At 41.3% G+C, this 10,876-nt stretch overlaps 1 protein-coding gene across 3 annotated transcripts in view; it reads right to left on the bottom strand.

Annotated features, from left to right (window-relative positions):
- Nucleotides 1-1,205: 1,205 nt before the first annotated feature.
- The window catches only part of LOC140199769 (uncharacterized), a 48,907-nt gene continuing 39,236 nt past the window's right edge, over nucleotides 1,206-10,876 (bottom strand). For 2 of the 3 annotated variants that reach the window (XM_072262254.1, XM_072262255.1), the window contains exons 10-13: nucleotides 9,212-9,592; nucleotides 7,943-8,110; nucleotides 6,131-6,378; nucleotides 1,206-2,233 (exon numbers count right to left, since the gene is read on the bottom strand). In XM_072262254.1, the coding sequence (XP_072118355.1) occupies nucleotides 2,159-2,233; nucleotides 6,131-6,378; nucleotides 7,943-8,110; nucleotides 9,212-9,592 (872 nt within the window). In that variant the 3' untranslated portion in view covers nucleotides 1,206-2,158. The remainder of the gene's footprint in view (nucleotides 2,234-6,130; nucleotides 6,379-7,942; nucleotides 8,111-9,211; nucleotides 9,593-10,876) is intronic. The other variant, XM_072262256.1, reaches the window with a different exon arrangement.

Raw genomic sequence — 10,876 nt, 5'->3', positions numbered from 1 at the left:
CTTCAAAGGAAAAGCAAAAACAGAATGCAGGATGTAGTTGCTATAGAGACAGTTCAGTGCAGGCAGACAATAAGGTGCAAAACCACGACAAGGTAGATTGTGAGGTTAAAAGTCCCTCTTGACATTCAGCAGGTTTGTTGAATAGTTTTAGAACAGCAGGGTACAAGTTGTCCTTGAGCCTGGTGGCACACACTTTCAGCCTTTTATGCAATGGGAGGGAGGAGAGGAGAGAAAATCCAGGGTAGATGGGAACTTGATTACGCTGGCTGCTTTACTGAGGCAGTGAGGAGTGAGGGTCCATAGGGCATTGATCTTATCGGGACCATTTATTTGATTGCATTGATTAGGGAAGGCATAGGCCTACTGTGGGTAATTAGGAAGTGTGTAGACAGGGAACATGGTTGGCACAGATGAGGTAGGTTGGAAGAGCCTGCTTTTTGTGTACTTTAGTGTATACTTTGTTTGCTCTACACTGCTGTTTGGAAAACTGGGCAGCCTGCAATGAGACAAGTGAAGTTGGTTATCCACTCTCTAATAGATACTCAACATTAGCAAAGTCTGTGCTGGCAGACAAACACTAGCAAACTGGGACTTTAGCATCCGCCTCGGCAATGAATTTGTAAGAAAATGGCACACAAAAGAAGTTATTTACTGACTCAACTATCTTCAACCGTTGGCGCGTGGCCAAGTGGTTAAGGTGTTCGTCTAGTGATCTGAAGCTCACTAGTTTGAGCCTTGGCTGAGTCAGCATGTTGTGTCCTTGAGTGAGGCACTTAATCACACATTGCTCTGCAACGACATCAGTACCAAGCTGTATGGGTCCTAATGCCCTTCCCTTGGACAACATTGGTGGCGTGGAGAGGGGAGACTTGCAGCATGGGCAACTGCCGGTCTTCCATGCAACCTTGCCCAGGCCTGTGCCCTGGAAACCTTCCAAGGTGCAAATCCATGGTCTCACGAGACTAACAGATGCCTATATATATCTGCAATTAAAATCTAGTATGAACAAATTGTCTACTACCAATTAATCAGAAATCCCATTTATTTAGCAGCTGGTTCTACTAGTATCGATGCCCCTGTTCTATTCTAACTAATTAGGACCTTTTTCCACACTCCTTTTGTCTTACTGGAGCCCCATTTCCCTTCAAACTTACCAGGGTCACAGGGAATATATATTGTACTGCTGGTAACATCTTAAAAGCAACACGGTTTTAATTTGCTTTTTATTTATTAAATCAAATGACATTCAAGAGTCCAGAAAAGCTGCAAGTCCAGTGTCACCAAATTGCTGAATTTAAGAAGTTTTACTAAAACAGACTTCAAAGGACACCACTGAAATGTTCCACTTTCACATTGTACGCTGGTGGTATTATGAATTCAACTTCATTTTTTTTCTTAAATATATAGCATTTGTGCCTAAATAAGATGACTTATTTCCCAAAAGCAGGCGAGGGAATTTTTCATCCAGCATTTTGGGACGCTTTCAAACAGTAAAAGAATAGAATTTCATTGGCAGTCATGATAAACCCAAAGGCAAATCGACCATTGTCGTACTGCCTTGGGTTGTGTGGGACTGCTGTCCATCGAAAATTAAAGGCAATGTACGAACTCATTACAGTATCCAGTCCAATTATAATCTGTTTTACAATAATCATGTGATTAATGCTGCTTTTACAAATTCAAATATGCCACTTCATTTTGCAACTATTTAGCACCAGGAAACACGTTTCTAGTAAGTATCCCTTTTGAATGAGTTACAACTGGAGTATTGGCTAGACATATTATTTCATTGGCTGCAAAACACATCAGCATGTCTGGAGTTTGTGAATAGCTCCATAGAAATGTAAGTCTTTCAATTTTTAATAACTTATATTGCAAAGTTCTGGAAATAAACAAAATACAAAATCTATACAGGAATTTCACTACCCACAGTATCCAAGATCAATTTTACAGATGTGTGCAAGCTCATATCAATTGCTACAAAACTTGATAAAATAAAACTATGTCCCCTGGGTGGGTTTTATGAAGACTTACATTATTAATACGCAGTGCATTAGAAAAATAATTTAACTTCCAATGGTTTAAAATAACAGTCAAGTATACATGAATGTCATTGTATGAAATGTTTTCAGAATTCTGCTTAGTTCGTATTTGAAGTTTAACTCATTGATCCTATCAGGTCTGAATAAATATCAGATTCCACAGGAAGCCCAAGATTTATTTCACTTTGGATCTGTGGTAGAAAATAAAGATTTGACAGACTGTTAGTTCATAGGTATTAGTGTTTGTAGTGAATGGCAGAAGCATCAAGTTTTACACAGGAGATACAGCACTGAAGTTGACATTTTCACAGAATTACTTAATTTTAAGCTCACTGCCATCAATATCCTTGCAGCTGGTCATGCATTATTGATTTTCTGTTGATTCTTTTCTCACTGAAGGTAATTATAGTAAGTTACAAATACAAGCGATTCTGCAGATGCTGGAAATCCAGAGCAACAGACAAAATACGAGAGGAATTCAGGTCCGTTATAAATTTCTAGTTTTAAAAAATACTGGTTATTTCCGTTCATTCATAACTGTCCAGAAAATGGAGATTCCTCTCTTATGGCATGCTGAACAGGTCATTATGCTGCTCCAACCACATGAAAAGATTCATAACATTGGGTAAAAATGCATTAAAAAAAAGTGCTGTGACATTCTATCACAAAGATGGAACATATGCTTCTATCAGGATCTTTATGCTGAGTTTATAGTCACCACATCATTGTATTGATTGTTAGGAACTGATAAGACATTACAGGATTAGCAAACAATGTGCTGGAAGAAATCTGTGAGTCAGCTTGCCACTTTGAGAGTAAAGAAATTGTCGATGTTTTGGGTCGAAACCCTGCACCAGGACTGATTTTGAAGAGGTGAGATCAGGATAAAGAGGAGAAGCAAAGTGGTAAGAAAGAACTCGAGGGTGATTGGTGGACTGTGGGGCGGGGGGGGGGGAGAGAGAAAGAGAAAGAGATGACAGGCAGGTAATCAGGTAGGAGATATGAGCAGGGATGGAGCTGGAAGACTGTGGCAGGTTAATAATTGATGGAGGTGGCCCTAGACAGAAGAGAAAGAAAAAGAAAAAGTAAACAACAGCTGGAACAAGGTGGGGCAGTAGAGTGCAAAGATGTGAAAAAAATCTTTATCTATAGTCAGTGACTGCTGCTGACATCATATGACATATTGGTCATGTGACAGCTATGCTCAGGTAAATATGCTGGAAGTACCAGGGCCAATTTCCCAATAGGTGCCAATTGACCTTAAAATGTTTGCTACCTGATCTAACCCATAGAAAACTATTTTTATTCAGGCTTTGCATGCAAGAAGGATGTGTAGAAATGGATCCAGTTTCTAGGCAAAGATATTTTGGTTATTCTTTTTTTACTTTGTTTGTGGTAATTCTGATGAAGAACTTTTCAATGCTACATGCAATGAATCTGGTGCCTCGAAGCTTGTGAAACAGCGACGACTTGCGGGTAACAAACTATAAATTACTGTATTAATCACACTTTTTCCTCGGACAGCCTATAACCTCCCTTTTGGAGTTGAGCTGTTGAACTGCTAATATGACCTGGCATTTTCGTGCTGTGAACTGAAGCCTCGAAGGCGCAGGATGGTTACAGCATACATGTACAGGCTGAATCAAGGTGACTTGGCCCAGGCATGAGAGCAGGGAACGAGCAAATGTTTGGCCATTACTGAAGCAGACTTTGAGGTGATTTGATACGGCAGAACTGGTGAGGCGGGCGGAGGCGATGCAGAGCTGAGGCTGTGGGGCCCGAACCTGGACCCAAGAGTGAGGAAAGATTCACAGTTTGAACGATACAAGCCGGGCTGAATTGGAAAGGACAGGTACGGGCTGAGTCGAGATGGCAGGATCCAGGCCCAATAGCGTATCAAAGCCGCAGGGCCCGGATCCAAGAGCGAGCAATGAGCCGGAGGTTTGGACAATTTAAGCACTGGGCCATGTTGAAAAGGTCAGGGTGTCAGAGCCGGAGGTGAGGGACAGGCCACTTCAGCTCACTGCTCCGCAAGGTTTACTTGTCTCTGTGTTGAACTGAGGCTGTGGCCTGCAACTAATGAGCTCCTGGATTGGTCGCAGCAAAGACTGGCTTTGTAGCTGTGGACTCACTTCCATGAGCTTCAATTCTGAATGTCAGTTGCTTACTTTTATTGTTTATGCAATTTGTTTTTTTCTGCACATTGAGTGTTTGACTATCTTTCTATTAATGGGTTCTACTGGGTTTCTATGTTTTGTGGCTGCCTGTAAGGTTGTATATAGTGTACATACTTAGATAATTAATGGGCTTTGAGTAGTTGGATTGGATGAGTACAGTAACATTCTCATAGCAACTGTGGAATAAGGTGGGCATTTCGGTTGTTGTAAATAGGAAACTGAGGAACTTGTCTCAATGCATTTTGTTCTTTTACTTCATGGTGGAAAATTACTTCATTAATAACTGATGGATAACCATGGCTTACTAGTTGAATAGAATCAAAAGAAGATTAGTGTCAAAATTCTGTTACAAGACATTCTTGAATCTGTACTTGGAATACTGTGTGCTGGTCTGGTTGCTTGCATATTAGAAGGATGTCACTTAGCTGGAAACGGCGCAGAGAAAATTTACGAAGATGTTCACAGGACTGAAGGGCCTGAGCTAAAATGAAAGTCTGGCTAGGGTGAGACCTTTTCCCTGGAGCTTACAGAACCTTATAAAATCAAGAGGGCATAGACAAAGTGAATCGTCACAGTCTTTTTCTCAGGCTAGAACAATCTAAAATTAGGGAGCACATAGTTAAGGTAAGAAAGGAAAGATTTAAAAGGAATCTGAAAATTTAAAAGCAACTTTTTCCACATGGGGGTGGTGAGTAAATAGAACACGCTGTCAGAGGAAGTGGAAGTGGTAAAAGGCATGGTTAGGAAAGGTTTAGCAGGATGTTGCTAAATGTGGGGAAGTGGGACTGTTTCAAGTAGACATAGATTGGTCAGCATGGGTGAGTTAGACCGAAGGATCCATTTCTGTGCTGTACAGCTCCACTGACACTAACAAGAACAGAATAGCTAGACAGGAAACAAATTCAACTGCAGATACTGAAATCTGAAGCAAAAACAGAAAATACTGGAAGAACTCACCATTCAAGCAGCATCTGTGGAAAGAAAAACCAATTCAGAGTTCAGATCAGGGAGTTGGTTCTGAGGAAGGGTCCCTGACCCAAAGTGCTAACTGGTTTCTTTTTCCACAGATGCTATTTGGCTAGCTGAATTCCAAAATTCTGTTTTATTTCAGACTAACTAGACCTCCAGTATCGCTAGCATAAAATTTCAAATACAGGAGCCTGTCATCTACAGGGATTATAGAAATCATTGCTGCTGTTATCAACCATGATTCCTCATTGTTTAGCTCTGCCCAGAATTACAAATTCATTGGAATCACGGGACGTAAAAATTACACTTGCTTCTTTGATCCAAGGTCCATTAGAGCTAGCCACAAAGAGTCAAATTTACTTCAAATTTTTGTAAACAATTAAGTGTACTTACTATAATAACTAATAGCTATGGGTCACATTAACAAACATGACTTTCCATTAATTGTATTTAAGACTGAAATGCTGTGAGTAACCATTACTAAAGTTACACACATCAAAGTTGCTGGTGAATGCAGCAGGCCAGGCATAAGAGGTACAGTTGACGTTTCAGGCCGAGACCCTTTGTCAGGACTAACTGAAGGAAGAGCTAGTAAGAGATTTGAAAGTGGGAGGGGGAGGGGGAGATCCAAAATGATCGGAGAAGACAGGAGGGGGAGGGATGGAGCCAAGAGCTGGACAGCTGATAGGCAAAGGGGATATGAGAGGATCATGGGACAGGAGGCCCATGATCCCCCTCCTCCTCCCACTTTCAAATCTCTTACTCACTCTTCCTTCAGTTAGTCCTGACGAAGGGTCTCGGCCTGAACCGTCAACTGTACCTCTTCCTAGAGATGCTGCCTGGCCTGCTGCGTTCACCAGCAACTTTGATGTGTGTTGCTTGAATTTCCAGCATCTGCAGAATTCCTGTTGATTACTAAAGTTAGCTTGTTTCTTCACTCACCTTTTGAGTTATTTCATTAGAAGGGTCCTTAGAGCAGAAGATGTGAAGGAAAAGTTTGCAAGTCTCTTCACCTTTGTTGATCATTAGCCTCAGTAATTCCCGGTTCCTTTCTTGTCTAGTTTTTTTGGATGATATGTTGCTTATTTCCTCTTCATTCAGATGTTTCTCATAAAGCTTATCCAGCACAGGTTTGTGAACACCTTCCCCCATTGTTTGAACAAATTTACTGAAGTTCTTGTGTAACCAATCTGACAAGAAATAAACACGAGTGCAACACAAATTAAATACTGGATGGAGCAGACAACTACCATTCCTTCATCAGTTGCAGAATATGGTCCTTCTGAGCTTCTGAGCCATCCCACTTAACACCTTTCCTTCTGATCACCTATACCCACTCTGATCCCTCCCACCCCTTCTACTACCCGTAATTGTAGAGGGCATTGTAAATAAGTTTGCAGATGATTAGAAAAAAAACTAAGTGGTTATCAAGTAAGAAGACATTACACTGTAGGAAGGGATAGATAGGGCAGAAGTAATGGCAGACTGAACTTAACCCAGAGTATTGTGATGTAATGATTCCCCCCCTCTCACTTGACTACGTCCAACTGATGCATCAATTCTTACCAATATTTTGTGATGCACCATAGAAGCAGAACAGTTTGATTTGACAACTGCTTTGCACGTGGCCACAAGAAACTGTAGAGAGTTATGGACACAGCTCAGCACATCTCAGGAACCAGCCTCCCCTCCATGGACTGAGTAAAGCAGCCAGCATAATCAAAGACCCCACTATCCCAGACATTCTTTCTCCTCTCTGCTTCCATTGGGCAGAAGGAACGAAAGCCAGAAAGTTCAAGGACAGGTTATACCCCACTGTTAGAAGACTACGAGTATGACAAGATGGACTCTAAAGCTCACTATCTACTTCATTATGAAATTACACCTTGTTTACCTGCACTGTACCTTCCCTGTAACTGTTACACTTTATTTTGCATTGTTATTGTTTTACCTTTCTCTACCTCAATGAATTGACCTGTATAAACAGTATGCAAGACAAACTTTCCAGTGTACCTCAGTACATGAGGCAATAATAATAAAGTAACTCAAATACACAGAGGAGATTGCACTCATGCAGAATAAAGGACTTTTCTTCCTTCAGCACAAACACCACTATAGTTATAAATCTGCAATTCCGAGTTACGCTACAAAATCAACTAGCATGTCCAAGTTTACTTTAAACTCTCCTTATATATTTTTTTTACTAATTTGCTCCATTCTTTTGAAGGCACCCATCACATCTTGCCGTGCTATTTTGCAGAATCTCTGCCTCTGCAGTGCTGCTAAGGAACATGCGGTGAGATTAACTGCACAGGCATAGATCTAATTGTCCACAATATGTTTAAAAATGCAAGTTAAATACAGAGCCCGACCAACTGTGCCTCACCACACAGAGTCCTGGAGCTAATCTCTGACAAACCCTCCAGACAGACATCTCAGCACAACTGGAGGCACCTGGACAATGGAAGTGACAGTCACCTTGACAATTCCTCTGAGTGTATGATGAATACTCACGCAAAGGAAAACTGGCACCATACCACAGATCACTGGCCTGACGGGCCAAGGTATGCCTAGTGTTAATGGCTGCATTACAGATTTAGGGATAGAAAACAATTCTTTATTTTTATTAGGATGAAACTTTATTACCAGGGAGAATGAAAGGCTCATCTCACACAATATCTTCCCAAACAGTTCCCTCAGATGACCTAATATCAAGCCATTAAATGAGAACTACAGTCATGAGCAGCTTCTTACCTCTGCAGGATGTGACTTTTGGGACTGAGTTTACTGCTGTTGTCAAGTTGTGTAGTTGGTTCCTCAGTATATCAAGCTCTTTTTCATGTTCAACATATTGTTGATAAGTTTTAAAGTACAGGTTACTGATTTTCTCCTCCAAACATTTTTCTTGAGGGTTTTTTTCATCTGTGAAACAAAATTAAAAACAAGAATATGTGATAATGAAAATTTATCAAAATGTTTTATAGAATTAAAAGGCTGCAACTTAAACTAAGGATGATGTGAAACTGATGAACTCCACAAGTAAAAATATTTGACTGAGTATCAAGGGGGCTGTTGGATCAGATCTCCCTGGATTTCAAACCAGTGAAGCTGATGTAATGGCATATTTCCACTTGCAGTGGTAGGAATCCCACTGCCTTCTGTCCATGCTGTTCTTAATAGTGCTACTGACAACATGTTCCATCACTTTTCTGAAGGGTAGAAATAGCTGATGATATGGTAGAAAGAAAATAAAACTCACTATTCCTCTAATGGAAATAGAATGTGAGCCTGCTCCACAACAGCTCTTTCTTTCAGAGCAGAATGCTGCTCTGCCACGGACATGCTGGACTCATCTGACATTCCTGAATTTTGAAAACACCGTAAGTCCCTCATGGCGCCATCTCCATCAACCTTTGCTACCTCTTTCACTCACTGTCCGACATCACTCTATCCAATTGCTTGCTCATTATTCCCTTTCCTGTTAGTCCACATTACCTTCCCCGCCCTATCTCTAGAATCCTTCTGTTTCTCCTTTTCGATAAACTGCACCCATCATCACCATCATTTGTTCAGATTTGCTCTGTGGTATACACAGGACATTCATCTGGCCCTGTTAACCACTAAACCTTCCATCTCTCCCTCCCTCTTCCACCTATTCCAGTTATAATCAGTTGTATTTCCCACCATGTTTCCCTCTTCCATCATTTCCTCCAATTGTATCCAAGATCTGCTTACTGAATTTGCTCAAGCTCCATTTGGATCCTCACTATATAGAAGACTGAGGAAAGTGTCACCTTAATGAATATTTGGCATTAGAGTCCCATGTTCTTGTCTGATAAAAAGCACACTAACAGAAATAAGATTAAACTGATTCTTATGATAAGTCTGTCGCCATATATGATTTTTATCTCCATGCAAGAGTTGCACAGCGTTCTGATGTCCTTTCTGTCAACTCTGCATCCAGCCAATCTCTCACACATTCACATACACACGCCACTGATTTACCCCCACTAGAAGACCTACCGACACACTTGACAAAGACCAGGTTTGTGATCCAGAATAGACGGTGTATGCTTATTGTCAGTTTCTCTATAAAATTCTCAGACGTGCTGCACTCGTCTGACATCGATAAATTTTGCAGCTGTTCTATGTCCCTTATGGCACTTTCTGGAACTCCGGGCTGAGCTTTCTTGAACAGTTGATAGGTGTCCAGGGACGGCATTTCACTGTGATCCACAGGTCGATCTGTTGTGTCTAACATGCACTGGATGACACAGCACTTCAGGATTTCTCCAACTTCATCAAGGATGCTTCTCCTGGCCTCAGTGCAATTGCTGTGTAATTTTCTTAGCAGTTCGCACAAGTTATTTACCAGCTGTGCTCCTTTAGGAAAGCAGCAAGCCTCTAGAACAGAACAGAGATCAGCTCTGAAAACATTTGACCAAAAAACAACTCCGGTCAAGTGTCTCTCACTTGAAACACTAACTAGACACTAGAATACTACAGCACAGTACAGGCCCTTCGGCCCTCGATGTTGTGCCGACCCATATATTCCTTAAAAAAAGTACTAAACCCACACTATCCTGTAACCCTCTATTTTTCTTTCATCCATGTGTCTGTCCAAGAGGCTCTTAAATACCCCTAATGTTTTAGCCTCCACCACCATCCCTGGCAAGTCATTCCAGGCACCCACAACCCTCTGTGTAAAAAACTTACCCCTGATGTCTCCCCTAAACTTCCCTCCCTTAACTTCGTACATTTGCCCTCTGGTGTTAGCTGTTCGTGCCCTGGGAAACAAGTACTGGCTATCCACCCTATCTATGCCTCTCATAATATTGTAGACCTCTATCAAGTCCCCTCCCATCCTTTTACACTCCAAAGAGAAAAGTCCCAGCTCTGCTAACCTTGCCTCATAAGATTTGTTTTCCAATCCAAGCAACATCCTGGTAAATCTCTTCTGCACCCTCTCCATAGCTTCCACATCCTTCCTATAATCCATCCTTCAATATTCAATATTCAGGAGGGATAGACATGAAAGAAAAGGAGGTGGGGTAGCATTGCTGGTTAGAGAGGAGATTAACGCAATAGAAAGGAAGGACATTAGCTGGAAGGATGTGGAATCGATATGGGTAGAGCTGCATAACACTAAGGGGCATAAAACGCTGGTGGGAATTGTGTACAGGCCACCTAACAGTGGTAGTGAGGTTGGGGATGGCATTAAACGGGAAATTAGAAATGTGTGCAATAAAGGAACAGCAATTATAATGGGTGACTTCAATCTACATATAGGTTGGGTGAACCAAATTGGTAAGGGTGCTGAGGAAGAAGATTTCTTGGAATGTATGTGGGATAGTTTTCTGAACCAAGATGTCAAGGAACCAACTAGAGAACAGGCCATTCTAGACTGGGTATTCTGCAATGAGGAAGGGTTAGTTAGCAACCTTGTCGTGTGAGGCCCCTTGGGTAAGAGTGACCATAATATGGTGGAATTCTTCATTAAGAAGAAGAGTGATATCATTAATTCAGTAACAAAGGTTCTGAACTTAAAGAAGGGTAACTTTGAAGGTATGAGACGTGAATTAGCTAAGATAGCCTGGCAAATGATACTTAAAGGGTTGACGGCGGATATGCAATGGCAAGCATTTAAAGATCGCATGGATGAACTACAACAATTGTTCATCCCAGTTT

The sequence above is a fragment of the Mobula birostris genome, chromosome 6, assembly GCF_030028105.1.
Source record: "Mobula birostris isolate sMobBir1 chromosome 6, sMobBir1.hap1, whole genome shotgun sequence".
NCBI classification, from domain to species: Eukaryota; Metazoa; Chordata; class Chondrichthyes; order Myliobatiformes; family Myliobatidae; genus Mobula; species Mobula birostris.
The sequence above is the reverse complement of the archived record's forward strand: the minus strand, read 5'-3'. Positions and strand labels throughout refer to the sequence as shown.